This window comes from Hemiscyllium ocellatum, chromosome 37 (genome assembly GCF_020745735.1).
Source record: "Hemiscyllium ocellatum isolate sHemOce1 chromosome 37, sHemOce1.pat.X.cur, whole genome shotgun sequence".
NCBI classification, from domain to species: Eukaryota; Metazoa; Chordata; class Chondrichthyes; order Orectolobiformes; family Hemiscylliidae; genus Hemiscyllium; species Hemiscyllium ocellatum.
This window is the reverse complement of record NC_083437.1, coordinates 22,957,463-22,982,589: the sequence shown is the minus strand read 5'-3', so window position 1 is coordinate 22,982,589 and position 25,127 is coordinate 22,957,463. Positions and strand designations below refer to the sequence as shown.

Below are 25,127 nucleotides of genomic sequence, written 5' to 3'. Positions count from 1 at the left end.
CTTGAACAGTTGCAGTCCATGAGCTGTGGACGATACTACACTTGGGAGAAAGTTCCTGATTTTTGAACAAGAGACAGTGACAGAATTGCAATCTATTTACAGCTCTTGCACGGAAAAGTGATTGAGACAGGAACCATGAAGACTTTCTAAAACTATTTAGATAAACACTTGAAATGTCATAGCATGCAACGCTATGAGCTATGTGCTGGAAAATTGAATTAGAATAAATGGATGTTTAATGACTGATGCAGATATGATGGGCCAAAGGGTCTTATTCCATGCTGTATAAACTCTGTGACTTAATTCAGAATGGTGTGAGATCTTGGTGGAAAACAATGCAGGTAGTGGTGTTCTCGTGTGTTGCTGATTTAGGATGCAGGTTTTGTATGTTTGGAAGGTCTGTTGAAAGAAACTTGGTGGGTTTCTATAGTGCAGCTCAAAGATGAAGTTAAAAATCACACAACACCAGATTATAGTCCAACACGTTTAATTGGAAGCACTAGCTTTCGGAGCGCTGCTCCTTCATCAGGTGGTTGTGGAGGAACAGAATTTATAGCAAAATTTTACAGTGTGATGTAACTGAAATTATACATTGAAACATACCTTGAATGTCTGTTGAGTCTTTCATCTGTTCGAATATCATGATAGTTTCACTTCTTTCATGTATAAATCACAAAACCTTTTTTTAAAAGTTGCATTCTCAGGTTAACTGTAACAATTGATGTTAGCTAGACAATATGTTGAAGGTGTTAGCCCCCTGTGTTCTCTGTCTATGTCATGTTTAGATTGATTCTAATCTAAAAAGTGAGATAACAGAGTTTTACATGAATTCATGCAGTTTTTGAGCAAAGTACAATGTAACTCTAGGTACAAATTCACCCCACAAAATATATGTATATGTGTGCATATGAGTCTTTGTGTCTGTCTGTATGTGTGTGTTTGTCTGTCTGGGTTGGGAGGGTTGTGAGTGTGAGAGTGTATATGTGTGTGTAGTGAGTGTAGAGTGTCTTAAGTCTGTGAGGGGGTATATGTGTGAATATGGGAGTGTGTGTGTGTGTGTGTGTGTCTGGGGTGGGGGGTTGTGAGTGTCTGTGAGAGAGTGTATATGTGTGTGCGTGAGTGTAGAGTAGTCTAAGTCTCTGAGGGGATGCATGTGAGAGTATGGGAGTGTGTGTGTATGTAAGGGTGTGTGGGAGTGTCGGTGTGCATGTCTGTGTATATGTGTAGGAGTGTCTGTGTGTTTGTGTGTGTATACAGTACACCTGTAGTCCCAAGGTCCCAGTTGAGGCCCTCCCTATGGGTATGGAACTTAGCTATCAGCCGCTGCTCGGCCACTTTCCTCTGCTGCCTGTCCCGAAGTCCGCCTTGGAGGATGGTCACCCGAAGGTCCGAGGTCGAATGTCCTGGACTGCTGGGTGATGCACACTTCAGACAATGTACATTGATGGTAGAAGGAGTGAGTGTTTCTGGTAGTAGATAATATGCTTCTGAAGCAAGTTGTTTTGCCCTGGATGGTGTTGAGTTCTTGAGAGTTTTTCCAGCTATATTCACGCAAGCAAGCACACTACACTACACTCCTGACTTAAGCTTCTTAGATGGTGACAAGGTTTTAATAATGGTGAAATTCCCAGTATCTGATCAATTCTTGCAACTTCTGTACTAATCTTGCAGATCTGTTTCTGGTCAATGGTAATTCTCAAAATGTTAATGTTGGGATATTCAGTTATGGAAATACAGGAAGGCAATGCATAGATCCTCACTTGGTGGAAATATTAATTGCCTGACACTATGAATAACATTCCGTTTATGTAGTACAGTTGTGCTGGCACTGGGAGATTCTACACACATGAATCAATGAGAAGACATTTTGGCTTCTGCTTTCGGAATGTTATTCACTGACCTTGGAGATTTGCACAGCAGAAAAGAATCATTAGATGGAGCATTGCTCGTGAGGCAAGAACAGTACTTGCCACTTATCAGCCAAGCCTAGATGTTTTTCAGGTTTTGTTGCATATATCCCTTTTAATTTGTACCATTTGGTTTATGTTGCCTCTCCTTGTTTTTTCTTCAAACATGCATCACTTTATACTACACTGCACCAAATTCCATCTGCCATGTGCCTGTCTGTTTTCCTGTCACCTGCTACTATCTTCCTTGCTGTTTGCTACTTTTCCAAGCTTAGTGTCAGATGGAAACTTTGAAATCACATCCAGCATATCCAGGTCATTAATACATGTTAAAAAATTCTGTGATTTTCTTATTATCTGTTTGCTTCTAGTTCACCACCACCCTCTACTTTTACTGTTGGTTAATTTTGTCTCCAGGCTTCCACTGCTCCTTAGTGCCATGGGCTTTCATTTTACTAATAAGTGTGTTATGTGACACTACTAAGTATCCTGTGACAAGCTATATACATGACTGTGCGGCCTTCATCAGCCTTCTCAGTTTTTATCATTAAAGAACTCAATCATACGTTCTTACGTGTACTGTGATGGAGTGTACTGGATATACAGATAAAATAAGGAAATTAGGTACCCTGGGCCGACTAAAAATAACTGGAATTAAATGCAAATGAATTGTGAACTGAAATAAAAAGGAATATTGATACAAATATTTATCAGCTCTGTCAGTACAATAAACATCAGAAGGACCTACACCTAAAGCACAAATCTATCTTTTGTCTTTTCAAAAATAAAGCTGGATTATGTAAGAAATAAACTGCGTGGGCCACTAGGCATTTTCCTGTCTGCCATGACACATTAATGGCAGTTTCACAATCCCAGCTGAGACTATTTGAGTTGTTAATATAGGGGATTAATTTTTTGTTTCTGGTGAAGAAAAGGTTGACATCTCATTTGTAGTAACATAAATTGCACATATCTGTGTTTGAGGCAGCCAGCACCCACTGCTGACACTTCAGTTGCTATGTAACAAGAAGCAATATCTTTAACAGCAATACAAACGTGTTAGATCCACAAGGCTTCCCATTTATCTTAGCTCAACCCCATTATTGATCTCCTCCGAAACCTGTTTGGGCCTTCCCTCCTGTGACTGCCTTTACTTTTTCAGCATTCAACTAATCACCTTCTGAACACGTACATTTTGAAATTTCTTAGCTGGTTACATATTCCACAACTCTATTACCCTTTGGAGGTAAAGGTTTCCCATTATTTTATTTTCTTTATTCTAAACTTGCCTCATTTTTAATTGTGCCTGTTACAATTTGATCTCTTCATAGGAATGATCAATTTACCCACATCAACTTTAAGTCACCTAGTGTTTCCAAGATTCTAACTATTTCTAGCTTTTTTCTACATCTTACCTTATTTAATTATTCAACACAAAATAGATTTACACTGTTCTAAAACTTTGTATACTGAAAAGCTGAAGGCATTCAATGAATTGGTAAGAATGTGCAGTAGTGAGAAGGTGGAATTAAGGTGAATGGTAAGAAATAAAACAAAGTGCTGGAGAAATGTCTGGCAATGTCTGTGGAGAGAGAAACAGAGTTAAAGTTTTGAGTTTAGTCTGACTTATTTGGAATAGAAAGGAGTTGGACATTCAGAGCAGTCTGAACTAGATCTTCCCATTCCTGTACACCAATGGGCTTTTCTCTGTATGTAGTCTAATCAAAGACTTGTTGGCCTTTTCTGTTACAGCAATGTGAGCTTGTAATATATGAAGCACTTTTGTAGAATATAGTTTCACACATAATGATCAGTGAGCAAATGTACTTTCTCAAATTTATTACCAGCGACAATTTTTCTCCTTTCATGTGGCAGTTCAGTCAAATTAATAGAAAATGTGTTTCATCTTGAGTGTACTCCAGGTGAACAGACTGCTGTATGTGCCCTGCTTTGTTCCTGCGCTCAATTACAGGTACTTGATGACTACAATGTGGCAAACCGATGAAAAATGTATTTCTCAGAGGTTGACAGTGCACCTTCAAAGGATTGATATAATAAGCAAACTTTCTCACTTTCCTCCTTTTATTGATGTTTTCCACAGGGCAAGAGACCAGTCACGTTAGTTGGCTTTAGCCTTGGAGCACGGGTGATTTACTTTTGTCTTCGGGAGCTGGTTCAAGAGAAAGGTACACAATAATAGCTTCCTATATTGTATTCACTGTTGAAATGGAAAGAAGCATAAAATGCTGCAAATAACTGCAGTTAAGTTGACAGCTGGAAGAGGAAGGAGCGTTTCCAATTTCAGATGGGATCATTCATCAGATTTACCCATCAGACTGGAAGTTTTCCTTCTATATGAAAATGAAGACATGTTAGATCAGAAATAGGAGATCGGTTTACTCTATAATGAATGTAGAGTGAATGTTTCTTCTTGTGAGAAAAGGCATATCAATATAAAATAATCACCAAGACATCTTAAAGGGAACTTTACCCAAAGAGTGAAGAAAATGTGGAACGTTCTATCACTCGGAGTCTTTGAAGTGATTTAAGAGAAAGTTAGACAAGGATGTTGGGTGAAGGGAATAGAGGATTATGATGATACATTTAGATGGCAAAAGATAGCATGAGGCTCTTTTGGAGCATAATGCATGGATGCATTGAATGGGCTGAATAGTCTGTTGCAGTGCCACGTCCATGTAATCCTGCGTAATTTATCCTGCTTAGTCCTGTGGATGAGTGTCCATATCCTGATCAATGCCAGTCCTTATCAAAAGTCTCATTTGAAATGTTAATCAAGGTTACTGTTAACCTCTGTAATGTCCTTTTTTTTGTATTGTTCATTGTTCAGTGCTCATTGACATCTCTTTTTTTTTCTGTAAATAAATTGTTCTGAAGGCTACACTTCAGTAGCTGTTGATAATTACCTTTCTAATGTGAGTTAATATCTTTGGGCTGGGTTTTTGCCGTGGAGTTGGGCACCCTCCTGCTTCAGCCCACTTTACTCCATGGAAGTGACTAGTGCACTCATGAATTGCAGAATCTTAACCTGTATCAGAACTGGGTACGGAGTGTTCCAGAAGCTATTTTAACTGTACAGTCTTCAACTATCTTAAACATTAGATGCAACCAGCTGACAGTGATTACCTGGACAAGTCTGCAGTCTCTTTTTAAAAGTTCTAATCACAAATACCTGAGGAAATAGCGAATTATGACAATTAACAGAAGGTGAAGCGGTCATTGTAAGAGGGGAGAGGACATGTTTGAGTCAGGACACTGAACTCTTGAGGCAGACTCAGGCGTGGTTGAATGCTAAGACGGACTGGTTAGAAAGTCCACTTCAGCTCTCTGAGATTTCAGCCTTGATTTATAAAAGGCTGTTATACTTTCCAGCTCTTATCCAACGTTCACCCCCAAGGTCTCTCATTCCCAAAGCCAACCCATCCCATTTCATACAAATGATGCCATCTCAGTCAGTCTGGCTACCCCCATTGCCACTTGTCTAGTCCCCACTATGGGCAGACCACAGATTCATGGATGTGGAAAAATATAAACTAACATTCTCACAACTTTATACTTTTACATCTCTAACAACTTCATCTTTCTACTCACTAAGTATTGTGACTGCTCTGTCATGGCAGCCTCACTATTGACTTGCTAATGTCATTGATAATCCCTGGGAGTGCTTATTCAAGCACATGTAATATAGAAAAGATTTTTTTGTTCATGAAACCAGTTCAAAGATATTAAACAAAAACAGAAAATACTGGAGAAACTCATTAGCTCTGGCAGCATTCTGTGGAGAGAGAAAAGCAGTGTTGGTGTTTTGTATATAACACCTGTTTCTCTCTCCACATATACAACCAGACCTGCTGAGTTTCTCCAGCATTTGGTGATTTTTGTTTCTGATTTCCTGCATCTGCAGTATTTTGCTTTTATTTCAAAGATTTTATATCTTCTCAAGTGGTCAATTCACTGTTAAAACAAACTTGTGTTTAATAACTACATGAAGGAGAGCTAATCCTTGAATTTGAATTCAGCAGCCCCTACTGAGATAAGTGGTGGACTTTTGAAACCCAGTCAATTCATAATGAACTCTGCTTTAATAACAGCCCTCAGAGAGTGGTAACAATGAAGTCTATGAAACAGCAGAGATAGAGAGTAATGGGTTCTTTTCTAAGCTATACCAGATTGCCTGTCAATCAATGTTCTCCTTCTTTTATCCTGTCAACTCCTGCTTGTTTTTCCCTTATTTAAGGAGATGAGGATTTAAATAACTTTAGATCACGATACTTAAAACAAATCTTACCCGTCCTCCAAGAGTAATTAAATCTCCTTCATAAATTTGTGACTTCCACCTGGCAAGTTAAGGTCCTTGGAACAACTGATCTCAGAGTCAGTTCAAAGGACCCTACTGAACATAGTTTGTGGCCCCAACATGATTTATGGCCTTCCTCTTTCCTCTATCAGCAAAAATGAGATCTGCTGGAAATGGGACCACCACATGAAGATTCATCCCTGCCATTTTTAAAGGCCCCTGGAGTCACCATAACTGTGAAAATCCAGCCTTTTGTTTGTGTCATAGAGATGTAGAGCATTGGAACAGACCCTTCGGTCCAACCCGTCCATGCCGACCAGATATCCCAACCGAATCTATTCCCACCAGCCAGCACACGGCCCATATCCCTCCAAACCTTTTCTTTTCATATACCCATCCAAATGCCTTTTAAATGTTGCAATTGTACCAGCCTCCATCACTTCCTCTGGCAGCTCATTCCAAGCACATACCACCCTCTGTGTGAAAACGTTGCTCCTTAGGTCTCTTTTATATCTTTCCCTTCTCACCCTAAACCTATGCACTCTAGTTTTGGACTCCCCCACCCCAGGGAAAAACTTTGTCTATTTTTCCTATCCATGCCCCTCATGAATTTGTAAACCTCTATAAGGTCACCCCTCAGCCTCTGACGCTCCAGGGAAAACAGCCCCAGCCTATTCAGCCTCTCCCCATAGCTCAAATCCTCCAACCCTCCTCTCATGTTCCTTCTTCTGGTTCCAGTTCACATGCTTCAGAATTAGTGCAAACCAGTAGCAGTGACAACTCTTAATGGCGTAAGCATTTACCTTTTAATAACTTGTGATGTTTCCTGTTCTGGGTATTTGCTACTATTTTATTTCACTTTTAAAGGCTGACATTTTTTCTCATCATTCTTTTATCTTTAAGTCATGATTATATTCACTCCCCCAATTACTTCCTCTATTTATTAGTTTATACTTGTTTGTGCAGGGTCCTTCTTAACCAGTTCACTAAGACCCCTGTTGCACGCCAATTTAGGTGTGGTCAGGAGTATCAATTCCTCCTGTCCCAATACTCAGGATAGCATACAAGGCTACAAATCAAGTGCTGGAAAATTGAGTTAAAGTCGATGAGTGTTTGGTGACTGGTGTGGACATCTTGGACCAAAGGCCCTCTTTCCATGCTGTAAAAACCCTGTGACTGTATGGTGCCATACCACTGTCTCAGCCATGCATTTCCTTTTCTGATAGGTTTCTCCTTTTGGCTAAGATTGTACTCCAGCGGATGGCATGCTCAAGATCCTGTTTTTGATTTGGCTCCAGGTTTCTGAAACTCCTTATTCAAGATCTCCACCCTCTTCTTTCCTACATTGTTTGTTACAACATGGATCATGACAGTTGGTCTTTGCCTTCAAAGATCATTTCCTGGTGCTTCAAAATAGCCTTTGTTCTGAGCATCAAGGAAACAACTTGTTCTGGTGTCTCAAGTGTGACTGCTGTCAGCTCTGGAGGACAGTCTTTCTATTCTGTTCTTGTGCTGCATGCTCTTTTTGATTAATATTCTGGGCATACTCCTTACAAGTGTACTCTTTAATACCTAGACAGTAAGTGCGTTTGTCCTGTTAAATAGGGTTCTGCAATTCACTCTTCTGCTTCAGCTGGGTCCACCCTCCCCTTATTAGTGTCAGTTGCACACTCCTCTGTACCTTATCTTTCTGTTGGTTTTGCAATGTGAGTTAACAATACAGGTATTTTGAATCCTGTTTATGTGTCTTCAGCTCATGCTGCAGCTTAACAACTCTGCACCAGAGTGACTCATTGACATTCTTTATAGGTGTGGTCATCAAGAACAATCTTACGATGACGCACTGCCTCTTCTGTTATCTGCTTCATAACTTACACAGTTATTTATTTATCTACTTCTAACAGATACACTTTCAATACAACATTATACTTAGCTGATGGATTTAATTTAATTGCTGTATGTTCTTCTGTTACTCAATTTATATACTTAGCTTGACACTGTCTATTGCTAACTTTAGTTTTTATTTAGCCATATATTTACAGCTAAGAGTGAGCTTTTTAACTGGTACTTTTAACTAATTATTCCTTTGCTTTGAATAAAATGATCCCTGAAACTACTTGTTAATGTTAAATATTAATGTGTGAATCAATAAATGCACACTTAGCTTTGGTTCTTTGGGCTCCAGTTTCAATGAGAGAACGTTTTTAAATGGTTCCCTCTGTTTTAAAGCTCTGATTATCCACTCTTATTTAAAATCCTCTCTGAGTCTTTGTGGTGTTAGTGGTGAGGGGGGTTTGGGGCCAGGTGTTTGACAAAGCATTCCAGTAATGGATTATGGTGGCTTTACAACAATACGCGTGAGTATTTGTAACTTGTAGTGACGTGGCATACAAATGGGTAATTCTGAGTAATAAGGAAAAATCTCATCAATTCATCTGAATGAATAACCACATATGCAGCAGCAAGTTCAAAAGAAAATACCTGAATATCAGAAAGCTGCAATAAAACCACAACATGCTCGAAAGTACACGGCAGGCATGTAAGCTGCAAGAACATTTCAAATGTCAATTTCTTGAACTTTGAACATTTTTCTTGCTTTTGTCTTTTAGTTGCTCGTTGAACTTTTTTTTATCACTACCATCATTTTCCCCATTCATTTCAGCACTCTTCTTGAATCTTCTCTCTTAACTTGAGAAAAAAAATAAAGTTAAAAAACACACAACACCTGATGAAGGAGCAGTGCTCCAAAGGCTAATGCTTTCAAATAAACCTGTTGGAGTATAACCTGGTGTTGTGTGATTTTTAACTTTGTACACCCCAGTCCAACACCGGCACCTCCAAATCATGAGAAAAAATAATTAGCCTACCTCTTAAGAATCTGAATTTAATGCACAGCAGCTAAAACTAAACTGTTTTATTTCATTTGCCAATTAATAGTAAGGTAAGGTAGCACTAATTCAGGTTCCTCACAGACTTGATTAGTCCCAGTACATTGAGGGGGTGATAATTTAAGGGACTCAGCATGAATGTTTCTTGTTTTGTTCTGAAACTATTGTTTTCGCTGAGATTATTGTCAAGCAGTTTAATCGCCTAGGCGTTAACTAAAATACCAGTAAATTCGGTTTTCTGAACATACTGTGATAGATGGTATCATATTGAGCTGTTTGCTTTGGAGCTACTAACACTGTGACCTTGAACGTGATGTATTCCTGATAGTTAGAAGCAATTGTCCAGATAGCACTCTGTGAAGTGATATGGTAGGAGAGTACAAGCAGTGTGAATTGAAATAATTATAAAGAAGCTTTCAATATTGTGGTCTCCACAGAGCTGCTAATTAGAATGATAATTAATTAATAAGTAGTTTTGCATTTTCAATCATTATGTTGTGATCCTAATGGGGTTATTTCAATTTATATTTGTCTCAATTGTTGCAATAATGGACTTCGATTGCAGTGAAGCCACTTAATAGTGTCAGATAGGAGATCACTTGATAACTAAAAGTGGTTCTTTTTTTCCATTATAAATATCTGAAAGGAAGTAGAATGAGAGTAAATAAAGCTTGCTTCATTACCAACCGCACATGATGGAATGAGGAAAGGAAACATTTGCTATGTTCAAACCTTGCAATACCAAATAATTGAGGGCCACTGTAACCTGGCATAATTGGACTTGATCTTGTGTTCATTCCTGCCAACTTTTCAGACGCATTTGAGCTTAGATTCGCTCACACAGGTAGCAACCAATCCGTTCAGGAGGCATATTTTCATTTGGTTGACCTTTGCTGACGGCTATGAAAGCCAATCATTGCAAGGCAGATTTTGCCACAAATGTTGCACATGAATCTGCCAAGAGACACGGCAGGTCCTGATTTTCAACATTGTGCTGTTGTGAGACCGTTGTAACCATTAGTCTTTGTGGAAGTAGATTCCAGCTAACAGGAGGTAACTGAATTTCTTTCTATCGCCAGCTAATGACTCCCATTTCTAGGGAAACAACTTTAAGGCCTCTGCGTCATGATTATAAACATTCTTGAAACAAAGTCTTCAGTGTCCCACTGTACTCTGACTCTGGTGACCTCAATGATTGCCCACCATTGTACAGACACATTTGAGCTTCATGGACAATGGAAGAGTGGAAGTCATACAGCATCCTGCTTGAGTATCCAGCCAATAGTGGAAGCATTTACCTGAAACAGACGGGAGCATCTTAAGTATTTGATCTTATTGCCAAAGTCATTAGGACATTCACAGTGTCACATCCTTCCTTACACTCCCACAATCACATTAATTCTTGTTCTTGCCAAAGCAGAAGCTGAAATCAGGTGTTGCTTCTAAAGTGCAAACATTTATAGAACCCAACAGCTGATCCAAGGTATTCAGATGTTTATCATTAAAAATATTCTGTGTGTGAAGGGGATATGCAGGGGGAGCATTTCTGAACTCTGGAAATGCAAACGTGTTTGGCTTGCTTAGATGAGGAGGTGAAAAAAGGAAATAGGGTTGAGGATTATCTTTTGTCCCCTACTCTCAACTGAGTGTTATAGGCCAAGGAGATCATTTCTGCAATCACTTTAATTGCAATGCATAATGATGCTATGCATCACTTTCTCTAAAAAGGTCTGCAAACAAAAACACTTACACTCAAGGTTGCTTTGGTCTTTACTACAGTAGTATTGGCTGCAGATTCTGACAAATTGCCACATTGGTTTCACCAGCGATATCTGCCAATCCGTGGTCAATGTAGGTATCAAAGATGCCTTTAAGTCCTTTGAAATGAAATATCATAGTCAGCTTCCCATGGACATCCAGAAACAACATGATAGGACTCAGAGATTTTCCCAGATTGCAGAATTCCTCAAAGTCCATAATGTCATAGATTTCAAGCACAAGACCTTGCTTGTTATTTACTGTTGTGACATGAATTGCAAGCAACTCCATTCAAGCGCAACCAATCTATATAATCTACAACAGTTGCTTTAAGTTCTGTTGACTTTCTCATAAGCCAGCTTGCCTTTATATTACACAAAAACAAAAACTGCTAGAGAAACTTAGGTTCTGAAGAAGGGTCACTGGACCTGAAACATTGAATGTGATTTTTCTCTGAAAATACTGCCTGAGTTGCTGATGTCCTCCACCTATTTGAGTTTTTTTCCCCAAAGTTCCAGCATCCACAATTCTTTAATTTTTGATTATATTTTGTCACTTTCCCATTCTCTAACACTAGACAATAAGTTGGCTGCTTGATAAGAGATATGGCCAATATGGGCTTGTTACAACGCCTCTGTGTCCATGTCCACCTGAATATAAATAGATTGAGTTTGAAGGGCAGGACTTGTACAGTTATTGGTAGGGCTCTGGTTAATATTGTCGAACAGGGAATCTAGTGGTTCAGGTACGCAGTTATTTGAAAGTTGCGTCACGGGTGGACAGCGTGGTTAAGAAAGTGATTAGCATGCTTGCCTTCATTTCTCAAACCATTGAGTATAAGAGTTGAGATGTCATGTTGAGGTTGTCCAGGACACTGATGAAGCCACTTTTGGAATACTGTGTACAGTTCTATTTGTCCTGCTGTAGAAAGGATAGTGGACAGAGTGCAGAAAGGATTTACCAGAATGTTGCTGAGACAAGAGGGTATGAGTTATAAGGAGGGGCTGGATAAGCTGAGACTTTTTTTCACTGGATCATAGGAGGTTGAGGGGTCACCTTATATGGACTTATAAAACCCTGAGGGGCATAGATAAAACAGATAGCAAAAGTCTTTTCCTTAGGGTGGGAAAGTTTAAAACTAAGGGGTATATTTTTATCGTGAGAGGAGAAAGATTTAAAAGGGACCTGAGCTGCAACCTTTTCATGCAAAGTGTGGTTCATACGGAGTTGTAGAATTATGCAGCATGGAAACAGACCCTTTGGTCCAATGTTGACCATAGTCCAACCTTTTCTAGTAAGACAACCCATCCATTTCAAGTGTCAGTTTAACAAGCCTTCTCTGAACAGTTCCAACTTCATTTACATCTTCCTTTAAACAAGGTGACAGTCACGGGACCTGCTAAAGGAAGTGGTAGATTACAACGTTTAAAAGACATTTGGACAGGTACATGATTAGGAAAGGTTTAGAGAGATATGGGCCAAACACAGGCAAGTAGAACTAGTTTAGTTTGGGGAAAACTTGCTTGGTGTGGATGAATTGGACCAAAGTGTCTGTTTCCATGCTGTATGACCTTATGACCATTGGCTTCCAAGTGGAGTGGATGTTTCAAGCAGAGAGAATTTGGTGAATGGTGAATTAGTGTCCGTATCTCTCTCAAAGTTATGTCTATCATTAAAATTTAACTTTTTAGCGTGGTAAGATTGAAAGTAAACTAAGGAAGAAAAGAAAGTATCAGCCAGCTTTTAGCAAGGTAAAGAAAATCTACTTGATTAGTCAAGTAAATAAACTAGTTCATTTTGGTATTTGCAGTGTAGCAAGAGTATTAATGAGGGGGTCATTGTTCAACTTGCAAGTGGAATGGAGAATTCAAGCAGAATTAAATTTGTGAATGGTGAGTTAGGTGAAGAGTTGAAGATGTACATTTTTTTCCTTTTTCATTGAATCCCTAGTGTGGAAACAGGTCATTTTGCCCATCAAGTCCACACCAACCTTCTGAAGAGCATCCCACCCAGACTATATCCCACTACCCTATCCTTGCATTTCCCATGGCCAATCCACCTAGCCTGTATATGGGACACAATAGGACAATTTTGCATGGCCAAGCCACCTAACCTGCACATCTTTGGACTATGGGAGGAAACCAGAGCACCTGAAGGAAACCCATGTAGACATGGGTAGAATGTGCAAACTGAACACAGACAATTGCCCAAGGCTGGAATTGAACCCGAGTCCCTGGTACTGTGAGGCAACAGTGCTAACCACTGTGCTACCCTTTTTTTTTAAAAAAATGATTTACTTCACTGCCAAATAATTAACTGTGATCTCAATACTGAGGAAAGTGCTTTTTGATGAATACTTGTAATATATAGTCAGGTTAAAATATGCCAGGGCAGCTCAGTCGATTAAAATGTACAACCTGTGGAATGTGGGAGGTTATTGAAGCATCACATGTCGAAGACAATTGCATCTTTAGGAGCTGTCATCATCTGCAAAAGTGTTACCTCTGGGTTTCAGAACCCATGCAGCAACTGGAGTGTTTGCTATGCAACTGCAAGACTGAGAACTACATGAGTACCACATGTAGAGAGGTAGTCACAGCATAGCCTAGGGGTGTGCAGGCAAATAAGGAATGAATTAGGCAGTCCATAAGACAGTGAATGCAAGATTGTTCTGAGACAATCTTGCTCACAAACTGGATACTGGTGAGGGCATTGGTTCCTGAAAGGAGTGCAATGACGTCAAAGTCAGTGGCACCACAAGTGGCTCAACTGTTCAGGAAGAAGAATAAAAGAGTAGTACTTGTAGGGAGAGTCTTTATTTAGGAGAACAAACAGGTGTTTTCACAGCTGTAAATGAGAATGAAAGATGATATGTTGTATCCCTGTTGGCAGAGTCAAGAACAACTGCAGAACAACATTTTGGGGGAATGTGAGCAGCTTGATCTTCGTAAAATCAGACCTTCCCCAGTCTGAGCTCAGCCCCATCCTTGTTCTTTTCTATAACAGCCTTTGAATCTAACTGATTTATGATAGATATCAGCAAAATGTTCTCCTGCTAATGGTTCAACCACTTGCCCGACTTCATTGCCTAAAATCCAGGACTCCCCCCGCTTTTGTACTGCCTTCTGTGTCCTTGGTTAAAAAGTTCTCCTGGATGCATTTTAAGAATTCTGCTCCCTCTAACCATTTTTCACTTTGTGAACACCCCAGTTAATGTTGGAAAATTGAAATCCCCTACTATCACAAACCCACTTTACTTTTATACTTCTCCAAAATTTGCCTTCCATTTCTCTTGGACGGTTAGGAAGCCTATAATACACTCCCAGCAATGTGATTGCTCCTTTTTGGGTTTTAAGTTCTGTCCAGTGGCTACATTTGAGGTGCTTTCTAAGGCATCAACTCCCCCTTTCTCTGATCAATGTTGGGACATCTGTCCTCTTTTATTTCCTTCTCTGTCTCCTGTGAAGTTGCTATTTGCTTAAATATTGAGCTGCCAATTCTGGCCCTCTCTCAATCATGACTCAGTGACAGCAATGACATCATGCCCTTATGTTTTTATCAATGCCCTCAAATCATCTGCCATGTTCACCAGACTCTTTGCATTCAAATAAATACCATCTAACCTTGCCAAATCTTTTCTGCTTAAATGACCTATAATTTCTGTGTCATAAGGATGTACAGCATGGAAACAGACCCTTCGGTCCAACCCGTCCATGTCGACCAGATATCCCAACCCAATCTAGTCCCACCTGCCAGCACTCGGCCCATATCCCTCCAAACCCTTCCTATTCATATACCCATCCAAATGCCTCTTAAATGTTGCAATTGTACCAGCCTCCACCACTTCCTCTTGCAGCTCATTCCATACACGTACCACCCTCTGAGTGAAAAAGCTGCCCCTTAGGCCTTTTTTATATCTTTCCCCTCTCATCCTAAACCTGCGCTCTCTAGTTCTGGACTCCCAACTCCAGGGAAAAGACTTTGCCTATTTACCCTATCTATGCCCCTTATAATTTTGTGAACCTCTATAAGGTCACCCCTCAGCATCCGACGCTGCAGGGAAAACAGCCCCAGCCTGTTCAGCCTCTCCCCATAGCTCAAAATCTCCAACCCCGGCAACATCCTTGTAAATCTTTTCTGAACCCTTTCAAGTTTCATAATATTTTTCCGATAGGAAGGAAACCAGAATTGCACGCAATATTCCAACTGTGGCCTAACCAATGTCCTGTATAGCCGCAATATGACCTCCCAACTCCTGTACTCAATACTCTGACCAATAAAGGAAAGCATACCAAACGCCTTGCTATCTCTTCTAATTTTGTTCGTTCATCTCCCCCTTCTGAACATTGTCTCTGGGTCCCATCGCCCTACCCAACAGCACCAGTAAACCTGGCTCAAATGAATTGCAAGCAACTCTATTCAAGTGCAGCGAATCTATATAATCTACAACAGTTGTTTTAGGCTCTGTTGACTTTGGCTTCTGACTCCACCTTGTACAGGTCCCATCCTTGCCCAAAATGGTCCCAGTGTCCCTGAAATCTAAAGCACTCCCTCCTGCACCATCTCTCTAACTACGCATTCATCTGGATTAAACTCGTATTTCTGTACTTACTAGCATGTGGCATTGGAAGTAATCCTGAGATTACTTCTCCTTGGGTTCTGTTTTTTATTCTCTTTTCTAGTTCCCTAGTTTCTGCTTGCAGAACTTTATCCCTTTTTCTAGCTTTGTCGTTGGTATCAATATATACCACGATCTCTGTCAGTTTGCGCTCTCCCTTCAGAATGCCCTGCAGCCGTTCAGTGACATCCCTAAGCCTGGCATCAGGGAGGCAACATAGCATTACCTGATGCCATTTTGTACATGACTGAAGTAGTAATCTAGGTCTTATTACTCTTGTGGTTCTACATTTTAAATTAGCTCCGAGCTGCTCATAAGTCCTCAGCAGACCCTTTTCCCTATTTTGTTATTACCTATGTGGACCACAACAACTAGAAACTTCCTCTCCCACTCCAAGTTCCTCTCCAACCCAGAAGAGATGTTCTTAACTTTGGCATGAGGTAGGCAACACAACGTGACTCTGACATGTATTTTTTCAATAAGCTCCCTCCATGTTTGTACCCATATGGGCCTGGAAATTCTATCTGTCAACCCTATTTTTCTCAGCATGGATGCTTCCAGATCTGCTGAGTATTTCCTGGATTTTATTTTCATCTATCCCAACTGGACTTCTTGAGCTGAATGACCTCTTTGTAACTTCTACTGATTTCACTGGTGCGATACAGTTGTTTATTTTAATATCATATTCAGGCCTATTAGAGGACATTCTTGTGGCCATGCAGATGAGTTATTATGTTAAACCTAAGTTTTGACTCCGTGTGAATAGAATTGCCAGAGTCATACTGGACCAAGGCAGGCAAGCTGATAAAGTTGTGAAGAACATGAAGTTTATTTCTGTGTGCTATTTGCAGATATTAATGTCTTTAAGACCAGCGGTACTTAAATTATGTTCTAATTGTCTACTTACCAGTGTCTAAAATTATGATTGTACCATGCACTGTAACGAACATGATTTGTTCGTTTGAACAAAAAAGGATTATCTCAAATTGTGCTTTGAAAGTGGTTGTTAGTGAATGAATTTCAATTGCTATTTAATTGGGCAGCATGAATACTGATAAAGCTACCTGTGTCAATCCCATTACAGCAAAGATTCTGATCATAATTAACACTTGACCGCTCTACCAGATGAATAAAATTCCTTACAGTTTAAGTCTTTGAAGCATAAAGGTGCAGTTTGTCATGGATAAAACCTGCAATTTAATACATCAAGGGGACTATTTTTGAAGTGTTCAATGTTCAAGGAGTTTAGATGTTTATGGAGCTGTAAACATATATGTGCATACAGTCCCACAGGGAATGCGCTATGTTTTGATGTCCAGAGTTTAAGCCTAACAACTGATTTCTGTTTGTATGAAGGAAATTAAAGGTCAGTGTTGTATCTTTTTTTTTGCCTTTCTACATCCTCCCCAGATGCTGGCTTATGGATTCTCCAGCTGTTGACCACCCACCACCCGAGTTGCTATTCCTAATGTGAGAGACTGAGAGAGAGTATTAGTAGCTATGTAACAGCAGAGGTTCATTCAGTATCCACACACGTTGATTTTCATTGAGTCATTGGACAGTGTTGAGGAGTAGGAAGCCCAGCTCATTTCCACTGTATAATCAAGAGTTGCTGATGTGAAATACACGTCTCGAACCCAGTGACTCTGGATAGTAGCTGTGAGTGGATACCAAAAGGATGGGATTAGACTGGTTGCGATGATGTCCGTCTTAGCTGAACAGCTTGCCACCACTCACTGCTTGGTATTGCAAATGGGGGAAGCCACTTGTATGGACTTCTGGAGGGCAACTGATCTCTCTGGAACCCATTTCCCAGCCAGAATCCATACTATTTGGAAGAAAAATTCTTGGGAGGAGAAAATTAGATCATGAAAACAGTGAATATAGAATTGAAATGTTTTGTTAACTGTTCACTCTGTTAGTTGCTTGTAGTTTGAAATATTTCATTAGGTTTCTTGATATTATGAGGGATTGCTTTTCATATTGTTCAGCTTCATATAAAGCAGTACATTGGATTTCAATTGAGTTATGATGCTCAGTGATGTTAATTCCCACTTCAAGGATTTTAATCCCATTGTAAGAGGCATAACAACTGTGCACAGACAAGATTATTGGTTCTTGTCTGCCCTAAGGCAAAGGAAGTTAAATTTACTAGCCAAGAAAATGCCTTACTTTGTTCTTTGACATTCTGTCCTGTACTCAGTTCATTCATTTGACCTCTGTAGTGTATATAGCAGTTTAATCCTAGAATCTGCTTTAGAGCTGTGAGTGGTGCACTGATCTGTCTCTAGGTAAAGTGGAACCCGCAGTAATACCATAAAACATAAAAAGCCAAATGTTGAGATTTTAAATTTATTTTTAAGCATTTTATAAATTGGCCTTGAATCAAAATTTACAGAGAGCATGCATCAGAAACTTCAACCATACTTGAACTGCAGCTTCTCCAGCAGTGGGAACTTGCTTTGATGTTACATCAGTGAAGAAGTTGCTAAATCACTGGGTCAAATAACGAATCTCCCAGTGTTGCAACTTCAAATGACTGTTTATATTTCTAGTTTGTGGTTTCCTTGTTATCCTCTTTTGATCAGAGCAGTGGGATAATCCTGATTATAAACTTCCTATTCCCACCATCAATCTCTGAACATTGTTACTCAAGAAAAGAAGTTTTGCTGGTGTGAGGTTGAACCCTTGAACTGTCTTTCTCTTTCCTTTCATCTGAAAAGAAATAACCCCCTTCAGCAAATTGACTGGGAGCCAGTAAAAGCCAATGAATTAGAGATGGTGGATTAGTAGAAACTGCTGCAGGGTAGGATACAGGCAACAGAAAATCTTTGTAGTGCAGTAGTTATGTTGCTAGCTTTGGACAAGGTAGCCAGGGTTCAAGTCCCACCTGGTCCAGAGGTGAACAGGTTGATTTTTTAAAAAAAGCATTGTGTAATGAGAAAGGCAGATGCAATAAGGATTAATCTATACTGCATTCCTACCATTAAAATTCTTAAAAGAAAGTCTGATTGTTGCCAGCAACAGATCCAGACATCGGGCCATCGAGGGAGACTGCCTGTCTCTTTTCCATGGCTCCATTCGTGCCCAAGTGTCATTGGAGATGGAGCATGCAGTGTCCTCTAGTACCCTCAAGGCTAATAGGGAGAGATGGGCACTGTGAGAAATGGAGTGCATTAACTCCTCCTCTAAGACTTTTTTGGTTCAGTCCCTTTCTTGTTTCTCCCACCTTTTTGTTTTGAGATATTGCCCAACAGGGCCTGTGTTACAATGTTTGTTAATTGGCCTTTTGGTTAATTCGGTATACAAAACAAAAGTTGGAAAGATTGTCTTCTGGATAGGGAAAGCTGGGCAGTTTTGTGTGCATAACTACAGATTTGTAAACCTCTGACAGTATTTTGCTGCCTAATTCAACCTGTGGATGTTGTCCCATTAAACAATTCTCAGTACACCTGGATTAATGCAACTGTAACACCAATTAATACTCAATCGAAAGCAGAAAAAACCTCCTCCTCAATATCTGTCCTTCTAACACTACACTGCTTTTTATTTTATGCAAGAAACACTGCAGCAGCTCACCAAGCTTCAAAGCAATAAGATCATGGAAACGCCATTACTTGCAATCTACCTTGGATGTATAACTGCAATTCCTTCATCATATTGAATCAAAATCATGAAATGCCTCACTCAGCACCGTTGTGGAAGTACCATCAGTATAAGAACTGCAGTGCTTCAAGAGATGACCTGTAATCATCATCTCGGGGCAAAGAATGAAGAGTAGTCAATGTGCCCTTGTCAGCATCACTCACATCATGAAGTCACTTAAAAAGGAGAGCGATTAACAGTGCAAAATCCCAGTTCTGATGACACCTTTCAGTCGTGAATAGAGTCCCAAAGACATGTGGGACAACGAGACTGCTGAAAGCTACAGGTCAAAGGCAGTGGTTGCAAGCAAGACCTGACTGTAAGGTTGCAACTCCATATGTATAAAGAGCGAAAAACAAACCACAGCATTAGGTGTGTTTTACACTGGCGAATATATCATTCTGTGAAACACGGTCACTGTACAAAGGTTTGAGGGTCAATGTGGCTCAGATGCTAACACATGGATTCAGTTCCCACACCAGCTGAGGTTAACCATGGAGGATTCTCCTTCTCAACCTCCCCCCGCCTTGTCTGAGGTGTGGTGACCCTCAGATTAAACCACCATCAGTAATTTCTTTCTAATGAGAGTCCAGCTTTCTGGTCTAGTCAGACTATGGTGACTTTATCTTACTAAAGTCTACAATTTCTTTAACTAACAGGATTTGATAAAGGATGACTCACTCTGCCGTAGATTCCATGGCAGGTTAGAAGAAGGTGGGCAGTTCAGAGGACCATTTTTAAGTCTGTTGCTGGATTTGGCTGAGGTTGCTGTCAATGTGGCTGATTAGACATAGCTGATAGGATTAGTCGGTCCACCTGCCTTACCACCCTTTCGTGGCTATGTCTCCACGCAGGTTGTTTCTGCACGTGAAACTTTTAATGACTGAAGCACACCAGACGAACTGGAGGATATTGTGGAGAGGGGTGACTTATATTCTATATTCTTATTTAGTTTGATAAATTTATCATTTGGCTGCTTATTGTTTTGGGGAGATTGCTTTTATTTGGTGAATTTAGTTTTAATCAATGACAGTGGCACACCTTGCTGTCATCCTAATTAGCATTAAGTTTTGAATACATGTTGTTACAGCAGCTAATGCATTTGAAATCTTTTCCTAAACCACACCACCTTGCCACTTCTCTATCCTCCTTTAAGACCCTCTTTACAACTTAATCTTTAACCAAGCATGTAGTCACTTATCCTAAGGTGTTTCTTTGCCTCGATGTTAAATTTTGTCTAATTATGTTACTGTGAAGTGTATGGGATGCTTCCTTGTGTCAAAGGGGCTATATAAATGCAGCTTCTTATTTTTGAAGTTTCAAACATTCTGCTCTTTTATGAGTGGGATGTTCACAACTTCTGAATACAGTTGACTTATTTACCCTATTAAGTATTCATAGTTTCCAGCTTTTAGCTAAAAATAAATGTATAATGGGTCCCAACACGCAGGCAGTCTTCCATATGCAGTCACCGTCCTTCACTCAGCATTACGTCATGCACTGAAATATAGACTGTGGAAAATGGCATCAACTCAAATTGTCGGCTGATTTCTAAAAGGTGAGCCACTAAAATTGAATCACAGCGTTAGTGATGCAGTGTAGAAATATTGGTCTAGGCTGAAGAGCAAGTTATTTCTCTCTGTTGCCACAGCTCCTGCTTGAGCATTACAGTGTTTAGAAACCTCTGGATAAAGTGCAAGTCTTATCATCTGCTGTAATCATTGTTTCCATTAAACCATCCAAAGTAAAATGAAAAACACTCTAGGGATTCTGTCCCAGTGCCATCCTCCCTGTCTTCCGTTGCTTCCTTCTCTAATTGGAGCCCCCCCCCCCCCCCCCCCCCCCACACACACACACACACACACACACAATGCTTTCTTATCTCTTTGCCCCCCTTTGGCCCAGTACCTTCCTCTCTCTTTCCTAGTGTTACAGCGCTTGCCTCCTGGTGGCCTCATTCATTTCGCATCTTCGTTTTCCATTTTTATTAATTGCAAACTTATACTTTGATTTGTAAAAAAAAAATTATCTGTAAATACTGAATGCATTCGGAATAGCCTTTGTGAAGATAAAAAAAAGCTACAAATGGCAAATTTGAATTTAACATCCCACAGAGCTACAGTGCAATTGCAAAAACAATGCAATTTTAACTTTTGAAGCAAGACCATTTACAGACACTAAGCAGATCATTGTCATATGTTTGGCAGAATGACCTTAGACAGTGCCTTTTCCCACTGCACATTGGGTGCAGGCTGCCCAAATTTTAACATAGTCCTGGACCTTTGAATGTGCCAGTCTGCAACACCCAGCTGAAGTTAACTCTTTACACTGGAAGACCCACAGGTTTCGAGCAGACAAAATGGGGCATTTTTCACTGAGTTGATGGTCTTCTGAGTGCAGTCCATGTTTGTCTCAGTGTGTGTTCCAGGAAACAGACCATAGTCTTGTGTGATGGAGCTGCTCGGGACAAACCTCAATAAAAACCACTGCATCTCTTTCCAGACCTCCTTTGCAAAGGTGCGCTCCAGAGCAGGTGTGTGTCAGATGAGGAGGAAGATGGCTTGGGTGACTCCACATTCTCCTCTCTTAAAGCAATGTATAGGCAGAGTCCTTCTCAGTTACATTTGTCAGGTCTTTTCTCAGGTCTAAGTTATGCTCAGTTCACTTCAGCTGACTGTTAGCTGTTGTGGGAAATGTACTCTTAAGGCATTTAAAAAAGCTTATAAGGTGACTTAGAAGGATAGAACTTTCAGGTTTTAAATCATTCCCTCAGTAAAGTCAAATAAGTTTGAATCTGCAGCCAGGTCATAGCTTCCATGGAACAGTTTGCAGAAGCAGTTATTTACAACTTGCCATCGTGTATAGTAAGTTCTCTACCTGGTTTATGCAAATTTGGTTGTTAATTCAGCATCAAATTTGTAATTTGCCAGCATTCTAAAGGAAGTGTCACGTTTTTTGCAAGACTTGTTTTCATTGCAGTAAAGTTGTTGTTTAAGTGAAACTGCTATGGATGAAGTCAAATGTAAAATGTTAAGTGAGCAGACTCTGCTGTATGATTGCCTACAGACGTGCTACAAGCTGTTTGCTTTATGATCTCTGTCCACAGCTGTACTGGAAATACATATTTGGCTGAGTGCTCATAACTGTCACATCATAGACATTCAATAATCTGTATGTTTTTTGTGACTCTTGCCAACATCATCTGGAAGCACGAGGTTAGCTTCCATATGTGTACTGACAATTCTCAGCTCTGCTATCTTGTTAAATATAAAATTTTCCCACTAAATACAACTAGTTCACTTTGCTAAGATAACTATACCTCTAGCTAACCGACAACTGAACTGCTTCAGGAGATGGTACACCACAAGAAGGCGAATCTTGTCTGAAGAAAAGATAGTGTGTAGAATTCCTGATGGACGGCTTTTGCCCAAAATGTCGATTTTCCTGCTTTTCAGATGCAGCCTGACCTGCTGTGCTTTTCCAGCATCACTCTAATCTTGACTCTAATCTCCAGCATCTGCATTACCCACTTCTGCCTAATGTGTAGAATAGCCCATGGATGAGTACAGAAAGATACTATAAGCATGACCCAGCTCTGGGGCATCATCAGGATGCTTATGTTTACTTTCAGGAGACAAAGTGTGTGAATGGTCATGCAGAGGACAGTTGAAGCATTTGCAATGTCCAATACTTAGACTAGTGAGCCTGACGTTGGTGGCTACAGACTAGTGAACCTGATGTCGATGGTGGGAAAGTTGCTGGAGAGGGTACTGAGGGATAGGATCTATTTATATTTAGAAAATAATGGGCTTATCAGTGATAGACAACATGGTTTTGTGAGGGGGAGATTGTGCCTTACCAACTTAATAGAGTTCTTTAAGGAAATGACCGAGTTGATAGATGAAGGAAGGGCTGTTGATGTCATATACATGGATTTTAGCAAGGCGTTTGATAAGGTTTCCCATGGTAGACTAATGGGGAAGGTGAAGTCACATGGTGTGCAGGGTGTTCTACCTAGGTGGATAAAGAACTGGTTAAACAACAGGAGACAGAGTAGGTGAAGGGAGTTTCTCGAAATAGAGAAAGGTGACCAGTGGTATTCCACAGGGGTCATTGTTGGGGCCACTGTTGTTTGTAATATACATAAATGATCTGGAAGAGGACACTGTTGGTATGATCAGCAAGTTTGCAGATACCAAAAAGATTGGTTGAGTAGCAGAAAGCATAAGGGACTGTAAGAGAATACAAGAGGATACAGATAGACTGGACAGTTGGGTGGAAAAGTGGCAAATTGATTTCAATCCAGGCAAATGTGAGGTGATGCATTTAGGCAAGACTAATTCTAGAGCGAATTATACAATGAACAGAAGAGCCTTGGGAAAAGTTGATGGGCAGAGAGATCTGCGAGTGCAGGTCCATTGTACCCTGAAGGTTGCTGCACAGGTGGATAGAATGGTCAAAAAGGCAAATAGTATGCTTGCCTTCATTGGACGAGGTATTGAATATAAGAGCTGGCAAGTCATGTTAAAATTGTACAAGACATTGGTTCGGCCGCATTTAGTATACTGTGTACAGTTCTGGGCGCCACGTTACCAAAAGGATGTGGACGCTTTAGAGAGGGTGCAGAGAAGGTTAACAAGGATTTGCCTGGTATGGAAGATGCTAGCTATGAAGAGAGGTTGAGTAGGTTAGATTTATTTTCATTTGAAAAAAAGAAAAAAGGGGACCTGATTGAGGTTTACAAAATTGTGAAGGGTATAGACAGGGTGGATAAAGACAAGCTCTTTCCCAGGGTGAAGGATTCAATAACGAAAGGTCACGCTTTTAAGATGAGAGGTGGAAAGTTTAATGGGGATGCACGCGGGAAGTACTTCACACAGAGGGTGGTGGGTGTCTGGAATGCGTTGCCAGCAGAGGTGGTAGAGGCAGGCAAGGTAGATTCATTTAAGATGCGTTTGGGCAGATGCATGAGTAGGTGGGGAGCAGAGGGATACAGCTGCTTAGGAATTTAACTGACAGGTTCAGACAGTAGATTTGGATCGGCTCAGGCTTGGAAGGCCGAAGGGCCTATTCCTGAGCTGTAAATTTTCTTCATTCTTTGGGGTTTGGGTGGCTCTTGGCCACCACATAGACCTTGCCACACCCCTGTAAGATCTTGCTTTCAAAGTTGTGCTCCTGATAACTGAATCATTACGGAAAACCTAAATGAACAATCAATGGTGTTAACACTCTGCTTATAGTTTAGGCCTTTGATCATAGGTTGGAATGACCTATATGAACTTGATGAAGACATCCCTGAGTGTGGGAATGTGTTCTGTCCTGTTACAGTGAGGTTAAGGATGACAAAATCCATTGCACAGATCTCTAGAAACCTCTTGGTGACGAGGCATTGCATGCTGCTTTGCCAAAGTGCACATCTCATACAATGTCAACAGTGGTCACAATCTCCCTGGGCCAATAACACAACTGTCTGGTCTTGACTATCATCTTTCCTGTCTTTTGATGTCCTGCTTGATTGTGAACTGCTACCAACACTTGATACTTGATGTTGTCAGGAAGGATAAATTGTTTCGCCTCTCTCTCCTTGTTGTGAACCAGCCAATAAAGGACTCCATCCTCCTCCCTGATCACCTTCCGCACCGTAATGGTTTCTGTGCCTGTTTTGACTCCTTCAGCAGCTGATGGTGAATGTTATCTTTCCAATAATAGTGTGGTCTTCTGCTGCCCGCATCAATCAGCTGAAGCTGTCTGAGGTCCTCTCTCAAGATAGATGACAAAGTTGAAGCTGCACCTGGCTCTACCTGACTGGATCTGGCTTGAATCTCACTCATAGGTGCATTAGTGACACATTAGTCTGAGCATCATTGGGAATTGGGGTTGGAATATTGCCTTCAACTTGGGGATTGAACTTGGTATCAGTCTAAAACCCTCCTCACTGGGCAGGGGAAGGTTCCTTCTGTGGTAAAATATCCAATGAAGAATATCACCATTTTTAT

The 25,127-nt window shown here is 40.4% G+C and overlaps 1 protein-coding gene across 2 annotated transcripts in view; it reads left to right on the top strand.

Moving 5' to 3' along the window:
• tmco4 (transmembrane and coiled-coil domains 4) overlaps positions 1 to 25,127 on the top strand; it is a 112,065-nt gene that overhangs the window by 48,922 nt on the left and 38,016 nt on the right. For both annotated transcript variants that reach the window (XM_060852001.1, XM_060851999.1), the window contains exon 11: positions 4,009 to 4,093. In XM_060852001.1, the coding sequence (XP_060707984.1) occupies positions 4,009 to 4,093 (85 nt within the window). The remainder of the gene's footprint in view (positions 1 to 4,008; positions 4,094 to 25,127) is intronic.